This window comes from Pogoniulus pusillus, chromosome 8, assembly GCF_015220805.1.
Source record: "Pogoniulus pusillus isolate bPogPus1 chromosome 8, bPogPus1.pri, whole genome shotgun sequence".
Lineage (NCBI taxonomy): Eukaryota > Metazoa > Chordata > Aves > Piciformes > Lybiidae > Pogoniulus > Pogoniulus pusillus.
The window spans coordinates 16,893,207-16,911,192 of NC_087271.1; the positions used below are offsets into that span (position 1 = coordinate 16,893,207).

Below are 17,986 nucleotides of genomic sequence, written 5' to 3' on the forward strand. Positions count from 1 at the left end.
GGGGGGAGGAAAGAAAGAAAGAAAAAAAAGGGCAAATCATAAGTCCCAAAATAAAAATTCCAGCAAATCTTCAGGTCTAATATTCAGATTTCAATAATGTAAAAAAATAGTGTAAAATTTAATGTTTCTAAACTCATGTCACTCAAGCTGTTTCTGTGACTCCTTGTTGCTCTGGTTCCCCACCACTCTGTGAATAATTAATAGGCAAGTACAGCCACAGTGCATTGGCACCTCAGGCAGTCTGCTAGCAAATACACACAGGGTCCAAGCCTGCACAGCACAATGCAAATCTCAGTGAATTACCTTACTGTGCTTGAAAACTTCATTCCAGTATAACCTTTCTGTAGCACCTGCTTCTATGCTACCCTTTGCATCACAACAAACACAATTTTAACTTCCTACATCTGGAAAAAACAAGGATCCACAAATTCCCATTAGCAACAGCAGTGACAGCTGTTCCTGGTTTTTCTACCAATGCACACAGAGGAGGAGATATTTTGCTTAAACACAGAGTATTGGTACAGCTACGAAGTCACCTGTATTGATACAGAGTCAGGAGTCTGTATCACACAACTTGGAAGCTTTCAGTAACATTTCTAGAACATACACAACTACCGTTGTACACAACCCTCCAAACACAGAGTACTGCCTGTCCTATTATAGAACACATTACACTAACATACTGTTGTACACAACACAACTTAAAAAAGAAGAGTAAAAGAGCAAGATTCATTATTATGGACACAAGGCACTTTTTCATCTGAGAACAGAAGAGACATGGCAACGTTCTGCACTGCTGTTACAACACCAACAAAAGAGTCTTGGTAGTATAATGGACATGGCCATTTCATTCTGGAACAAAGGTATTTCATTCAACCTGATACATTTTATTACACTCTCTATAATCCATTTGTCCTGTCTGACTGAGCTGTCTGGGGGAGGGTATTTAGCAGTGCAGCTTGAGTAAAAAGAAAGATCATGTTTCAATTAGCAAGGGCTGTATAGTGTGACACTTCATTAGACTATCATAAAGAAAAAAAGAAAGATGCAGGAGATTTGGAATTTGTTATTTCCAAACCCTTAATTTCAAGTGCATGTCCTGGGCATATCAAGCAGAGACTTAGGCGCTCATTCATCAGCCCATACCTTCTCCTAACTTAAAACAAGCAGAACAAGGCAACTGGGCCAGAAGAAAGTCACAGTAATCTCCAGGCTGGTCCTAGATAAGGAAACTTGGGAAGCTCATGCACAATCACATACTTTTCTCTACAGTTACCAATTCTTTTGTTTGCTTGTTTGTTAGGGAGGGGCTGTTTACATTTAAAAATCAAAACAATTTCCTTTCATCAGCTTCCTCTTAGGCAAAAGTCTTTTCACCAGGTAGCAGATGACACCAGGACTAAAGAACTTGATTCTGGCACACACAATCTGATGCAGCACAGTCAGCTTCAGAAAGTGCATTTCCTATTAATAGCATCCTGCTGTCTCCTTCCCAATTGCTATTAGCAGGAGCAAACCCAGTGGCTGTACCAGAAAACACTGAATCATAAAAACAAGAATCTTCTTTTCACATTACCTTTGCAAAAACTTTCATTGTGTAGCCCAGATACTGCACTCTAGGATCAATAGCTGCATATGTAGCCAGCATTCTTGTGTTATGCTGTGCCTAGGAAAAGGGAAAATAATAAATAATACATTTTTTAAAATCTGAATGTAAAAAATCTAAGAAATGTTTCCATGTAATTTAAAGTTAATTACAGTACAGTGTGCAGTTCAAGTACAGGAGATGCATAATATGACAACAGAAAAAATAAGAATCAGAGGAATATTCCATCAAACTCATCAGAACAGAATGAACAAGAGCCTTGGAAAACACAAGCAAAGAAGTAAGCCCATGGGATGACTTGTACTGGAACAAATTCCACACATTGTATCTTCTTTGCAGGTGAATGTGAGACCATTACATTAGAAATGGTAAAATTCCACTGTGCTAGATGAAAGCTGGGATGAGCTTACTGCTGATGCTGGCAGAAGGGCCCCAGTGAGTGCAGCACTACCAGCTCTGCAGGAGCATGCACAGAAACACTCGGTGTACCATGCTGCTGCTCTGCCATCAGGCTACAGTCACTTGGGTTGAGCTGGTAGAAAGGCCCCAGTGAGTGCAGCACTACCAGCTCTGCAGGAGCGTGCACAGAAACACTTGGTGTGCCATGCTGTTGCTCTGCCATCAGGCTACAGTCACTTGGGTTGGGCTGTAGGCATGGGGCACTGAATTTAAGTAATGTAAAAGCTCAAACCAAACACACACCACCATTTTAATTCTGATTTCAAAATGGTTCCCCAAACATTTATGTGAGTGAGTTACACTGAACTAAAGATCTTTCTTTGAATGCAAACCCAAATCCAAGCAGATGCTCACCAGTGTGTTGTATAAACTTATGTCCCCTTCCAAGCCACTCCGTCTGTGCTCAAACTTCACAATAGGCACTTTGGCTGTGGTTATAGGCAAGATGTTCCTCAAACCTGGGGAAGTTACACTTTAGTACATAAAACATTTCCATTAACCACACAGATAGTAAATGCAAATACAAGCCAAGTAATATTTTAAACACCTACCTGGGTGCTTCTTAAGAACTTTTGCCAAGCCTTCTATTATTTCTTTACAGTTTAATTTCTAGGAAGAACAAATATGACATCTTCAGATGTTCAAATATGGATTTTGCCCCAACAAGCACACTTACTATGAAATACGTGTTTCATAGAGAAAAAGTTTAGGTACAAGAAGCAGTAGCCAGCTGTACTCTGCTCTGGTGAAGCCACACTTCGACTATTGTGATCAGTTTTGGGCACTTCATTACAAGAGGGATGTGGAGGTGCTGGAACCAGTGCAGAGGAGGGCAACAAAGATGGGGAAGGGCCTAGAGAATAAATCCGATGAGGAGTGACTGAAGGAGCTGGGCATGATTAGAGTGAAAAAGAGGAGGCTGAAGAGACCTCATGGCTCTCTACAGCTACCTGAAAGAAGGTTATGGAGAGGTTGGTGCTGGTCCCTTCTCACAGGTAATTAGTGGTAGAACAAGAGGGAATGGCCTCAAGCTGCAGCTGGGTAAGTTTAGACTGGATATTAGGAAAAAAAACTTTCCCAGCATGAGTGGTCAGGCACTGAAATGAGCTGCCCAGGGAGGTGGTGGAATCATCAACCCTGGATGTGTTTAAAAGTCGTTTGGATGTGGTTCTTGGGCATATGGTTTAGGGTTAACCTTGTATAACAAGGATATTGGTTGGACTTGGTGATCCTGAGGGGCTTTTCCAATGGGACTGTATCTGTGATTCTGTGACTTGACTCATATTCTTTATATGAACATCTACAGTGCATGAGGTGTGTGTCTGAAGGGCATTTAAATAGTCTAATTTTGCTTCAGATGTTCAGATTGCAATGAGCCAGTGTGGTATTAGCAAAATCCTACTTCTTCTGCGTACAGAAAACTTAACTAAACCAAGAAGCCTTAAAGACTTCTCAAATTTAACCCAGTAAATGTTACCAGCTTCAAAACTCTTACCTCTGCATTTTCATGGCCTTCCAAAGTCATGCAGATATCTAGATCACTGTCCCGAAATCCAAACCCATTCTTTGAAGAACCAAACAAGCAAAGTCTGGCTTTGTCTGATCAAAAGAGCAGACCAAAACAGGTAAGTTCTTCTGCAGCTGAATGGTCAAGTGCTTCCTTGGGGATACTGCCTAACCAGTATGTGTAGATGCCCATCAGAAGTGAACCTGAAGAGAGCGCTTACAACACAGACACGGTTGGGGAAGGAGCACTGCTCACAGCTCCCTGTTCACAGGCAGCACCAGCAGAACAGTCACCTTCTTGGCAAAGCAATGGACTCCAACTCCAAAGACCTGGGGGGTTAGCACTTTTTCACAACACCTACAAAAAGAATCCCTCTCCAACTCTGCCTGGACTCCCCTCGCTGTAGTAAGATATTTTTGCCTATTTTATAAAAGAAGACAACCAGCTCAGTAAGATTTCTAAGGTACTTGAACACTGGCACCTGGCCCACAACCCAGGCAACACTAACACCAACCCGCCAGGGCTTTTTTTGCCCTGGCTGCAATAGTCCTGGATCTGCATGATTCTCTTGCAGCTCTTCCTTCACTCAAGGGACATTTCCATGGAACAGAACTGAGGAATGTTCCTGTCAGAAGGCTAACAAGATAGATTTACATACAGAGGGGAAAGAGATGCCACTGCTTTAAGCAAAGAAAATGAGCAGTTATGAGCCAATTATGTCCCTGCTCACTGCAGAGGAGCTGGACTAAATGACCTTTAAAGGTCCCTTCCAACCCAAAGCATTCTATGATTCTGTGCTCTTCACGCTGTGGCCAGCAGGAATGAAGAAGGCATTACCACTGGTACCTACCATTATACTCCTTGCGAATAAATCTTTCCAGACTTGCCAGAATTTGCTCTCTGTTTTGTTGCTCAGATAAAGGAGGGGATAATTCATCTAAAACCAAGTTAAAACACAGTTACATGGAATTCAGCTACCTCAAAAATCTTTTCCAGTTTAGTACAAGTATTGGATACCTGTTTGTTACATGTACTTTCCTTTACTGCAAGCTTTTCCTCTTTCTGATATTATTAGAGTTGTCAGGGTTTAATTTCAATTGTCTGGTTCCTTTGTACTTACTCCAGCACACAAGTGGCTTGGCAGGCATCTGGCATCCAGCCAAGGTTAACTCACCATAGCATTAAAATAAGACCCTAATTTTTGGGAACAGGAGTAACTTTTTACAAACTCAGGCAGCAATCCTATGTAATATTAGTTTCTTAAATGGTTACAAGAATTTGATATTACAACCATGGCCTACATGAGAATTAAAATTGATAGCTTTGGGTACCTGGCAGAGTTTCTTCCCAATGAATTTCCCAGAGGGGACAACGCACCCCTGGAGGTTTTTCTTTGGTTTGGTTTTGCTTTTTTCCCAGACCAGAGTTTACAGTGGAGTACAAACACTTTCACAGCTTACCAAAACATCTTTTGCAGACTATATCAAGGATCTCCCGGAATCTGACTGTCATTGGTGGCAATGGTTTCAGATCAATTTTCTTGAAATCCTCTGGGCAGTCATTTTTCGAATGTCCATCCCGTTTGCAGATGCTGCATACTATAGTTGGTGGCTTGGGGTGGGAGGGCAGAGGGGAGTGCACAAATGCCATTTTACTTTTAAGGTAATTCAACAGAGCTAACATTTCCATCTAAGTCAATGCAACCAAGAACATAAAACCCATGAAAAGCAACAGAGTCTCAGCAAAGAACAGAAGAACACCTTTCAAGAGGCTGCATTTTGTTATCCCAGTTCATAAGAGCAACTGGAAATTCTACAGAAGGTGCAAAAATGGAAACATAAACCAATGGAAAAATAAAACCCAGGTTGTGGGGAGCTTTTTTTGCAAAGTAGAAAACTTTGAATAAGATGAAGGCAACAGAATCTGAATGCAGAGAGGCCTCAATGAATAGAGGCCCCATGTTTTGCAGCCCTGAGACCCAGGTACTCTGAAAAGGCTACAGAGTACCACCCATAAGAGAAAGTGAAACAATGGCTAGGAGAATCCCACCATCCATCCACCCTTATCTCTAGTGATTTGGAAGTAACAGCTGACGCACAACTATCACTGAACTTGCACAGCTTACCTTTCCTGAAGTCAAAATAAACTTATCAAACACATAATGCATTTCTTCTGAAGAGAGCCTGCCTTCATCTTTGAGCTCACAAGCTTCCAGCAGTGTTTTGCAGTTGGGTGAGGTAGCTGGTGTGCCAGTGCACTGACTCTTCTGAGAGGACTCTGTTCCCAAATCCTGTCTACTTTCAGCATCAGGAAGTTCATTGATAGAATGCGTGTCAGAGGGCTGATGTTCACTGCAGTTACAGTGGTGGCTTAGCTCGCTTTCAGTTGCACAAACTAAAGTTTCTCCATCATCCCTCTCTGTAACCGATTCCTGCTTCAGTTCACAGCATTCCTTAGGAAGGAGGGATAAAGCTTCATCTTTGTCTTCATCATAGCTAGAGTCCAGTGTCGACAGCAGCACAGAGTCCATGTCCCTAGAAGTACACCTGTTGGCCACAGCTTCTACCACCTCATTACATTCAAGTTCATTCTCTGGTGTCTTACGTCCACTTCCTATATTGAGCTTATCCACAATTTTCTCTCCTTGTGGAAGGCAGCAGTTGGCTACAGGCTCTTCAGACTTTGTGGGTTTCTTATTGTTCATTTTCCCTTTTTCCTTTTTCTTTGTGTCTGGCTTGGATTTAATCCCATCTTTACTTTGTGGACAGGCAAAATATTTATATGCCGTCCTAAAGCGCTCCAGGATGTACTCAAACACCATCTGGCTGTTGAGACTCCGTGCAACATTCCTCTTTAGTGCAAAAGGGTCTAGGAAGAGAAACAACAATGCCATCAGAAATCTTTCATTTCTACATTTCACCAAAGCAACTGAAATACCTAAGTTATGATACTGCAGTTACAAAGAGATTCTCTAATACAAGCCAGAATTGGATTTGGATACCCTTAGAGAACACAGGGCCCACGAGGTCTTTTGGACTCATTCCACAGCAAACACAGCGCACATGTGGCTAGGAATGGCTGGCAACCATAAACCATTCTACACAGCGCTGTTTAAAAAGCAATCCACAGCCACACTGACCATCGTGTGGTGGCCAATTTCTAAACCTGAAATCAAAATAAACACACAAAGACCAAAGAAACGTGGGTCTGTCTGAAGTTTCCTCCCGTCACTCAGGAAGGATCTGCACTTCCCTTAAGAAATTAACTTCTCTAAGAGCAACAGTAATGCTGTAAGGATTATATGAACCAGTCTCACCAGGTTTCACTCTCAGTCCTTCCTAGCGCTTTTCTAGCTCAAACATGTTTTCCAAGTACAAAGAGCACTTGCATAGTTGCTACAAGTTTGCCTGGGAAGATAGCATCAAACTGAGATTTTGTTACTTCATCATTTCAGTTACAAAGTTCCATGAAAAAAAAACAAAACCAACAATCCCAAGAAACAACCAAAACCAAAGCCCCAAACCAAAGAGAAACAACACAATCAGACCAGCCGTAACAGGTATCAGAATGAGCAAACTGTCTGCTTTTTGAAGTGATTTCCTGATTCCTCCTCAATAATTTGCTCTTTCATCTTACAGGTTTAGGCTTCCCACATCCTGGATAAACACAGCTATAATTTAAAACACTTTAGATACAGTGATTGGAGAAATGGAAGTGAAAATTAAAGTCTCAGGACCCACTTCTCAACATGTGCCTCAGCAATTCATTGCCTGCTTTTCTCCTTTTTACTCTTCCTTCTTGATCATTGTTCAATATACCTTTAGTAACTGTCTTTATAATTCTCTTTGACCTATTTCTCCTCTCCATTATTTCATCTGCATTACAGTCAAGCTGCTTCATAAACATCTCTAGAAAGAGTCCAAACCCCATGATTTATATTTTTATAAAAGTATCACCTGAGATGTTTTTTTATCTTTCCTGGAATACCCCATTTTTCTACTCTTAAGGCAATTCAGAAAGTGATGCACTGCTCTGTGACTTCCCCTCCAAGTATAGTTTACACACTTTTCTGTTAAGGAACAGAAAATAAAGATAGATATCTTCCAGTTATAACAGACAAAGTAACTTCCTTTCTTTCTTCCTTTCTCTCCCCCCCATGCTTAATTCAGGGTATGTATTATCAGCAAACTCACAAGGTCTCACTTCCTTAGCAGAACATCCAGGGCCTGAAGCACAGCCATTCAATTTTCCAGTATAGAAATGGTTCCAACAGAGAAAGGGAGAATGATGGGGGGGGTAGGGTGTTGTGTGTGTCACTGTGATAGGTTTGGTCCAGTTTGCCATGATCAGAGCTAACCTCTTTGCTCAAACTGCATTAGAGCCAGAGGAAGCAATCTGCTAGCTGGTAACATTCCAAACACATTGTGCTTTTGGAAATGCAACTAGGGGTGCTGAAGATAGTAATAGTAGAGTTGTTGAACAGCAATAAATAACAGCTTATGGAAATAACATGACCAGAATGGTAAGAAACTTACACCTAGAATTTCAAGGGTCGGAATCGCAAGCAATTGCAGCGAACAGAAAATTTGTCTTTAAGCAGATTAAATTGCTGACAAATTACACCCCCCCAAAAACAAGTCCTTCTTCTCCAATTATTGATGTAATTTATTATCCAGGCTTCTCATGACAAGGCTGTAAGCATCAGCTAAATAAAGATGATGGTGTAGGAAGCAGGAAAGGGTACTGCCCTACCTTCAATGGCTATTCGTCTCTTGGGCCAGTTCTTGTTCTCCCTGGTGAGGAGCTCCTGGACCCGGATACTGATGACATACTCCTCCAAAGCAAACTCCAGTGTGTAAAACTTCAACAGCTCCAGCCACAGCTGCCCCAGGGAAACTTGGTGAGGGGTTCTGAATGCTAAGACAGACTGAAGCACAGGGACAAGAATGCTCAATTGCAGTAAGAAACAAAAATCCCTTGTTCCCTGGTTACACCCAACATTAATGTCTAAAGATAAAACACAAGGGGTATTTCTCAAAGAAATGAAGCTGCCACTTACATTGCCTTGCTTCTCCTTCACATTACTCTGGTTGTCCACTTCTGAGTTTGTTACCTTCTTGCCACCACCTTTTTGTTGTTCAACTTTAGTTTTGCTTTCTGCTCCAACGGAGTTTTTTGCTGCACCATTTGTTGGTGGTTTGTACTCCCACCGTACAAACTCTTCTCCTTCTATACCTTTCAGCTGGTGGTCATCTGGTCTCTTTGAATCAAAGCCTTCAATCTAACAACAATTAAAGTCTCTGAAATAATGCTGCATACAACACAAACAACCAAATGCTTTCACCAGTGGTAACACTGACAATTGTGGTATTTAGCCTCTGTAAGTATAACTGATGTCAGAGAAACCACTGCAGAGAATTAAAAAAGAAAATGTTTTGTCCCGTCTCCAAAATTCAGAAGGACACAACAGCCCTGGCTGCAGCAGCTGCCTTTTCTTAAAGGTCATCAGAATCATCAGGCAGCAAAGCCACACGAGGATCAGGTACCAATATTTCCCACTGACAAATTTCTTACACAATCCAGTTCTGCACAGAACATAGAAATAATGCCAAGAGCTGAAGGACAAGGTGACTGTGTTACCAGCTCACTTACCCAGCTGCCCAAATAGGATGGTAAAATCCGTGGCTTTCTTTGTTGAAGAAAAAATATCACCATTAAGGCAAAGGAATATGAGGGAATTCCACCTTCAGCCTGACAGTCAATGTGACAGAGCTGCAAGAGCATAAAAAAAATGTTTTTCTGATGTAGCAACAGCATTTTCATTTCAAATCTAATATAAATGGGCAAGTATTACAGAAATGTAATACTCTTCTATAGGAACTCAAGAGAAATTTGAGAAACTTATCAGACTTTGAACAGTTCTTTGTAGTTTTTACTGCTGCTACTTACATGTTGCAAACCACGAATTTCAGTAAGAAAAAATCTCGCTAAATCAAGCAACAATTAATACCATGCAACTCATTTTTCAATAAAGCCAAGAGATTCTAAGTCAAGTCTGGCCTGGCAGCAGCTTCAGGGCTAAATAACACAACAGTTAAATGCTGGCTGTGACCACTGCAACTTGGTTCCCATGATGGTTGCTGACATCTGTAAGCAATACTGCAGGGTATGATAGGCCCCTTTTTGAGCAAGCTAACTTTCCTCTCCTGTTGAGGTCACACTGAAGGTTTGCAAGACCAGACTGCTCTGCTGAGCTGGATTTAAGGCTTACTTAACTAGTTTTAAGCAATTAGTGTAATTGCTTCCTTACAGAATAGTGGAAGCTTCACAGAGAGAGTGCTCAGGCACTGGAATGAGCTGCCCATGGAGGTCGTTGAGTCACCCACCCTGGACGTGTTTAAGGGTCATCTGGATGTGGTGCTTAGGGATATGGCTTAAAGTGAATATTGTAGAGTAGGGTTATAGGTTGGACTTGGTGATCCTGAGGGGCTTTTCCAACCTGGATGTTGTTGTGATTCTCACCAAAATCTTCACTTTCATTCTAGCCTGTTAAGGTGAGAGGTGACCTAGTGGCAGCAACTCTTTTCTACCAAGATGTTACACATTACATTGTATGCAGCACTTCCAAAAAGGAGACACAGATATTTAGTTCTCTTCCCTAGTTAGAAACTTACTCTAGCCCAGTAGCGGAAAGCCAAAACCAAGGGAATAAGGACAGGCTCCAGTTTCCCAAGGGCAGCCAGTAGGTCAGTTGTAAGGCAAGCCACATCATTCCTAGCACTTACTTTACATGTCAAACCACTGTAATTAGAAATGGAAAACAGATAAAACAAGGTTATTGCCTTGGTGTATACAGCTGATGCTTGGGGAATACAGGAAGGGAGACATCACATCCACCATAATAAAAACACCCATCAGTGCCTCCCTATGTAAAAACCCAAACTTTTTAAACACAACTTACAGAACATGCAAACTTTTTTTTTGTTTTTACTATCAGTGCATCAGTTGGATTGAGAACTTACAAATGTTCGTTACATCCAAAAATACAAAACAGCATTAAGGATTTTCTCTTTCTGCCACTAATCTATTGTGCAATCTCGCACAACTCAAACTCTATGTACATTCTCCACATACCAAATAAATAATTGATCAATCAATCAATCAATAAAAACTCCAGGCCTGCTGCACACTAACAGTCATGAGCCCACAAAATGGCTTCTCTAAAAACTCATGGTTTGCTTCTCAGAATCATTATTTTCACTCTTAGTACTCTGAAGGCATCTGCATGATCTACAAAGAGAGGGAAAGATCAACCAACCCTTGTTGGGTTTTACCTCCGTGGAGAGTCAGTCACTTAGCTCTAGGCAGTCAGAGCAGTATGGCCAGCACACAACAACCCCATTTCATTTTGGATTTTTACTGAGCTGGTCAGCTGATGTGTCCTTTCTGGCAGTGTGCAGCTTACAAAATGTTTTTTAAGTCTTGGATTGAAGTGCTGGGGGAAATGTTAACTGTCAACTCAAAATCATTCCACTTTTCCTCAATGTTAACCCTATGCAGAACTGTTATTTTCAGACTCCTACACCTAATGAGCTCTGTGAAGCACAAAACCAAAGCTAAGCTTGCTTTCTAGATTGTGGGTTTGTGTCTGAGCAAGTGCTCATCCCCTTGCCCATGACTGTGAGCTAAATGTTACAGGGACACTTCCTGTCAGCAGTGTAGGCCAGCACCTGCCATGAAGGAGCACAGTAGAACAGATGTGTACCTTTTAACATCTTTGCAAAAGACAACAGGAACTTTCGCATGGAAATCTGACTCCACATCTGAGTAGACAGCTAAGCAAGGAGAAAAGAAAACAAACAGACAGCACAATGTATGAAAGCCTTTTACAGACTTCCCGAATGAGTCTTTAAATCTATGACACTGAGAGCACACTTTCACAGAACAACTTAAATTAAGTGCAGCTGCAGCACAGCTGCACCATAGCTGACCACAGCTGTGCAGTAAGTAATATTTTCTGGTTATTTTTGTTGGTCACCAGCAGTAGCAGATGCAGCCAGCAGGAAAAAATTAAAAAATAAAGGAAAACTCTTCAAACTGGGCTGGCTTATCTTCTAAAATCATTTTTGTCTTGATAACATTTGAAAGACACAAAACTGAATCTCTGACAAACCACCAGGATAGTCTGAGAACCACTTCAGGACCTGACCTACCAACGCTTCCTGAAGGATCAAAAATGCAATGCTACTTTGTGTGACTTGCTTGAAGAGCTGTCAGAGTTAGATGACCTGCTGACAAAACACAGCTGCTGCAAGTTTCAGAAGTATTGTAACAGTCTCACACTTGAGTTGAAAATGGCTTTTGGATTTACTGCTTAGAATTTATCTTCAAAGTGAAATGCTTTTTCACATGGCCTCTAACACCACTCCAAATGATTCTAGCAATCTGAGCTGGACTCCGGCTGTAGCTTCTCATATCTCACTTACACAAGCATTGGTATTCAGAAAAATCACACTAAAAAAAGCTCAGACACTTTGGTAGAAAGCTAACTCATTTTTGCAAATTTCTAGAAAAATAAGGCCCAAACCCAAGTGAACAGCAGCTGGAATGTTAACTAAATAAAAATGAGGATCAACTAGAACTCACCACTGCTCTTCAAGATTTCAAGCACCTGTATCAGAACATCTGGCTGACTCATCTGAAATGCCAAAATTAGAGCAGATGACGTTATTCAGACCAGCCTGGTTTATTTCACACTTTAAAACCCTAACTACACAAAAAGCAGCAATATGTTTTTTTCACAGAAGTGGATTCAGGTGTCAGCACTCATCAACAAGTTAACTATATCTGTTTGCACCATGAAAATCATTTCAGTGTCAACATACATCACTGCTTCTAAAGAGAATTGTGCTGCCAGTACCACACTAAAATTGAACCAGTCTCAGTTTTTAAAGGGAAGCTGCAGTGCCTTGCAGCAGTACTGTACCACAGAGAACTGGGTGAGAGCTACTTGCAAGTGAATAAAACCTACATGGAGAAGTGTTTAGCCACCTTTAAAATGAGGTGGGGGACCTACGAGATTTTACTGTCTGAATCACCAGCATATAAAAGTACACTTCTCCAGAGCCACCTATTGCCATATTGCTTCAATGCTTACTCCAACAACTCAACCACCAAAAAGGCTGATGTACGACTGCCCACCCCCCCCAGAATTAAAGTTATCTACCAAGCAATGCAAACTTTATCCACTCAATTCACAGCACAAGTGACACCTATCAAAGCTTGTATGCTTTGTGCTACTCTAGTACTGTATGCCTCTAGAGAAGATGAAGGTCATGGAGTAGACACGTAAGGCTGATGTCCTCAGTTTAAAGCCCCGACTTATTTAATACAAATGAACACATACACACCTTGGGTGGGAATTTGATATCAATGTTAACGTCGCTGTTCTTAAAAGCAAATCTGGTTAAACAAGAGCCATACATCCTCAGTGAACAGTCTGCAGAGAGAGAAATGGCATAATTTAGCATCATTATTTCTTAATGAAGGGTGTATACTGTGCTTCAGACAATGCACCTCCCAAGTGGTATTCCCAGATTAATTACTGAAGTCCTTCCTCACTCCTGTGAAGACTTAGTTATTTCCATAAGACAGCACCACAGGAAAAGGGATCATTCTAACAGTATAACTGCCAAGTATCCTAGATTTTTCAAGCTCTTTGGGAAGTATTTTTGCAATACAGGTTTAGTTTTGTGTGTTATTAATATAAAATTAAGCATAAACCAGTCACAACTGTCACTGTCCCAGTGCAGGATGTTATTTAATAGCTGTTAAGTCCAGCTTGATGACCTTGCAGCAGGCAGCTACTTTCAGAATTCTTTGTTGCCTCACACACTTCTGTCACAAAGTTTTTCATAGGCACTAAGATTTGTTCATTTCATTAGCAAGTTCCTGTGCACACTTCATTCCAAAACATGCATACAAAACATAACTCCACTGTAATTCAAGACACAAAGCACAGTATCCACTGAACGGGTTTGTAGTTAACACTGCTCCTCACCTGCAAAGACGTATAACAGATCTAAACTCACTAAAACTATTCAGTACTAACATCTTGAGAAAGGTCATCCTACTCCACAAACAATCATTTATCCCACTTCATGACAGAAGTTTTGTAGATGAAAACTTTCCTGTAATACAGATTAGGACTCTGATGTATTTATGTCAGATGAGAATTGAGGCTGTTCTCATCCCTTCCAAACCTAACACCCTGCTCAAGCAGGCTGCCCAGAACTATGACCAGTTGACTCTTCAAGGAGGGAGAGGCAATCTATGACAGTGTTGAACCAGTCTCACAATGAAGAGGCTTTTCCTTGTGTTCTTCCCTAGTACTTTCATTTCTCTGCTGACCAAACTCTCTCAAAAAGAACAAAATAGTTCTTAAAAGATAAAACAAATCTTACACATACACAGCTTCAAGCAAACCTTTCTATATTTTTCACTACTTAGAAATTAGCCCTCTCAAAATTAATTCCTGTAGGGTAAACAACAACAATCTTCTGCCACAATTTCCTATGGCTTTTCAGAGTAGTAACATTTTTTTCCTCAGGAGAAAATCATATCAGCACATCCTGTTTTCTACACTGTGCATCTATTATTTTTTTCCCCTAGTTTACAACCTAGAAAACACATTCACTAAACCACATCAGGCTTTGCAAAGCAGAGTAACAATTGTTACTACTATAGCCTACTATAGGCTCTCTCCACTACTACTACACCTCCACATTACTTCCTCAATTCAAACAAGTCAACCAGCTCACTAACACAGTAATTTCATGAGTATTTTTGTGAAACTAGTAATTCTCTCTGCTTCATCTTATGCTAATACACCAGCAGTGGAAAACTCAGCAGCCTGTCAGAGCTGAAGCTTGCACTAAGAGGCAATGCTACAGAACAAGCAGATTTGCAAATCTCCACCCTACAAGCTCCTGTTCTACTCAGCACCTCCTGTTCAAGCAGAGATTTAATACAGCTCCCAGAAGGAAAGCTAACCATCCTGCAGCAAACAAATCAAATCTTACTACTGCATTTGCATAGAGAAAGGAAAACAGAAGGTATTTGTAAAATAAAATCAAGCCAGTTTCAACAGACATGAAATCACAAGTTTGGAAACTTGGGTTATGTCAATGAGCTCAGATTCACCAAAACTCAAATCATTGTTAACGTAACAACAGGGTTACTGCAGCTCCAAAAGTCAGCTCTCCAAATGCAGTAAATCAACTACAGGAACTGATGGGATATCAGCGCAAAGACGGAAACACCAAAGATGATCTTAATGTTGTACCATTTGTATTATTTTATTTGCCAACAGCAGCACAAATTGGATGTGCATCTTTAATATGTCCTACTGCACTCTAAATGGCAAGTGGGAGGGAGATGACCCTTCAACTTAGCCAGACAATGCTTAGAAACTCTAATAAAGCACTGAACTCTACTGACCCACTGAAGCAGAAAAACAGGACTGAGAATTTAACCTGTTCAAAGCCTTTTGTTTTACCAAATCTTATTAGTAATCAGCTTAAAGCACACAATCAAAAAAAAAGGCAGGTAAGGTAGTTAAACAAATGTAATATTTTGATCAATTTAAGGGACTTTGCTGCCCTCAAAGTAAACCTCTCTGAATTTTAGGATACATCAACCACAAATACAGATGAGAAGAAATGTCTCTTAATGGCTCTAATGGATTATTTTAATAAGCAGTTATTCATTAGTACCTGCAAATATTTCAGATCACAATTGTGTCCCATATGCTCACTGAAATCACTCCTACATGAGGTTTAGTTTTTGTTTCCGAAAACTATGCTTTGAAAAAAAACACAAAACCACAATGGCCTCATGCAACTTTTGTCTGCCATGCAAGATGTTATGAACAACTGAAGGACAGGTAGGAAAAAACAACAGATTTTGTGTTCCTTCTCAATTAATTCCTGCTACATTTATATTAGTTTATTCAAGTGCAGTTGAAAAAAAAAATCAAACTCTATCAGCCACAGATACTGAATAAGGTTTGGTAAAGTACAGGTGGATAGGTCTGTAGGGAGAGAATCTGTAGGAGATCCTTCCTGGCTGAGGCTTTAAACATGACTAGGAAGGAAGTATTTTGTGGCCTGGGAATTTCCAACCTTCATCAGAAATCATAATTTTAAAAAGAGGATCAATAGCTTCACTAACACATACCACAAAAGAAATAAAATTAAGTCAAATCATATTTTCCTAATTTTGTAGCTTTGTCAGCTCCTTTTCAATCAACTGCCAGTTCAATCAACTGTTAAAGTGTCAAGATACCTTAACAATGCAGAACATAAAAATAACCACAGATGTATTCATTCACTTTTCATTATCAAAACGTACATACACATAGAGGAAAAGAACAGCTTTCACTTAAAGCAAAGGGAGAACACTGAGTACCTGGTAAGGGCTGCTGGATTATCTTTTCCATCTCATTCACAATCTCCTGACGAATTCTGAAGTCCTCATCACATATGCCTTGTTCATTTGCTGCCTCAAGCAGTGTAAAACTCAGAGCAGCCAGCTGGGCAGGAGAGGGGGGTGGCAGGGCACGCAGCTCATTTTCTTCTTGTTTTTCCTGAATAATTGGATGAAAAAAGGAAAAAAGTGATATTTTAAGAGAAAAAAGTTATCTCCTACTATTGCCAAGTTGTAGGAATGCAGTGCTTGATTTCTTGTGTTCTCCTATTCATACAGTATCCTGAACAAATGCTTGCTAAGGCAGGAACTCTGCCTAGTCTAGTGGCTCACAGAAATGCCAGGAGATGCTCAGTGTTTAAAAGAGAAGGTGTTACTCTACAGCTGGAAGCAAGGCAGGAGATATGCTCGGCTGCATTCCTGAATCACATTTTCTGACAGTTCTGAAACAGAATTCATGCAAGGAATGAAATTACAGCAAAAGAGGTTCCACCTCAACACAAGAGAGAACTTCTTTACAGCAAGGGTCAACAGAGCACTGGAATAGGCTTCCCAGAGAGGCTGTGGGGTCTCCTTCTGTGGAGACTTTCAGGGCCTGTCTGGATGTGTTCCTCTGTGATCTGTGTTAGATAGTATTGTCCTGCTCTGGCAGGGGCGTTGGACTTGATGATCTCCTTGGGTCCCTTCCAACCCCTAACATCCTGTGGTCCTGTGATCTGGTATAGGTGATCTTCCCCTTGTATGGGGGTTGGACTAGATGATCTTTTGAGGTCTCTTCCAGACCCTGACATTCTGTGATTCTGTGAAAAGCTGTAATTGTTCCCACAGAACAAAAGTAACTGAGATAAGGTTTGCTAGAGACAGAGATTTTTTTTAGACTGGATTTTTCTTGAAAGGAAGATATCAGAGATAGAAAAAGTATTCATAGCTCCCAAGAAATTTTGGTAAGTTGAGTCCCATTGCAGTCTAAGCAGCTTCTGTTATAAGGTGATTTTTTTTGTGCCTCAGATTATAATAAATTCAATTCAACAGCAGGAAATGTGTCAGGTATGTCAAGTCACTAAGCACAACAACTGCTGGTTTCACAAATTTATCAACAAAATGAAATATGTGACAACAGAAAGAAATAATAACTGTGAAATAATTAAGCACTAAGAGAACACAGCCCAGGGTGAAAACATTTGGCTAACTCTCAGCAGATAAACTTCTGCCTGGCAGAAAGGGATCTGGGGGTTGTAATAGACAGGCAGCTGAATATGAGTCAGCAGTGTGCCCAGGTGGCACAGAAGGCCAAAGGCCTTAATTAAATATGCTATGGCCAGCAGGAGAAGGGAGGTGACTGTCCCTTTGTATTCTGCTTTGGTGAGGCCACACCTTGTACTCTGCTTTGCTGAGGCCACACCTTGTGTTCAGTATTGGGCACCAAAATACAAGACAGGTGTGGAGGTGCTGGAGTGGGTCCAGAGGAGGGCAACAAAGGTGGTGAAGAGCCTGGAGAATAAATCACAGGAGGAGCAACTGAGGGAGCTGGGGATAGTTAGTTTGAAAAAGAAGAGGCTGAGGGCAGACCTCATGGCTGTCTACAACTAATAGAAGGGATGTTATGGAGAGGCTGCTGTTGATCTATTCTCACAGATAACACAAGACAGAACAAGGGGGAATGGCCTCAAGCTGAGACTGGGTAGGTTTAGGTTGGACATTTGGAAGAAGTTTTTCATAGAGAGAGTGGTCAGGCACTGGAATGAGCTGCCCAGGGAGGTGGTTGAGTCATCAACCCTGGATGTGTTTAAGGGTCATTTGGATGTGGTGCTTGGGCATACGGTTTAAGGTGAATCTTGTAAAGTAGGGTTATAGTTTGGACCTGCTGATCCAGAGGGGCTTTTCCAACCTGGATGTTTCTGTGATTCTGTGAGAAATGTGCACTTTGA

General features: G+C 41.0%; 1 protein-coding gene across 5 annotated transcripts in view; it reads right to left on the minus strand.

Annotated features, from left to right (window-relative positions):
* Positions 1-17,986, minus strand: part of TUT4 (terminal uridylyl transferase 4) — a 46,552-nt gene that overhangs the window by 13,405 nt on the left and 15,161 nt on the right. For all 5 annotated transcript variants that reach the window (XM_064147386.1, XM_064147389.1, XM_064147388.1 and 2 more), the window contains exons 5-19: positions 16,041-16,218; positions 12,983-13,071; positions 12,219-12,270; positions 11,338-11,407; positions 10,247-10,373; positions 9,225-9,344; positions 8,632-8,853; positions 8,325-8,499; positions 5,698-6,440; positions 5,033-5,183; positions 4,423-4,509; positions 3,561-3,664; positions 2,617-2,674; positions 2,420-2,523; positions 1,577-1,666 (exon numbers count right to left, since the gene is read on the minus strand). In XM_064147386.1, coding sequence (XP_064003456.1) covers positions 1,577-1,666; positions 2,420-2,523; positions 2,617-2,674; positions 3,561-3,664; positions 4,423-4,509; positions 5,033-5,183; positions 5,698-6,440; positions 8,325-8,499; positions 8,632-8,853; positions 9,225-9,344; positions 10,247-10,373; positions 11,338-11,407; positions 12,219-12,270; positions 12,983-13,071; positions 16,041-16,218 — 2,370 coding nt within the window. The remainder of the gene's footprint in view (positions 1-1,576; positions 1,667-2,419; positions 2,524-2,616; positions 2,675-3,560; positions 3,665-4,422; positions 4,510-5,032; positions 5,184-5,697; positions 6,441-8,324; positions 8,500-8,631; positions 8,854-9,224; positions 9,345-10,246; positions 10,374-11,337; positions 11,408-12,218; positions 12,271-12,982; positions 13,072-16,040; positions 16,219-17,986) is intronic.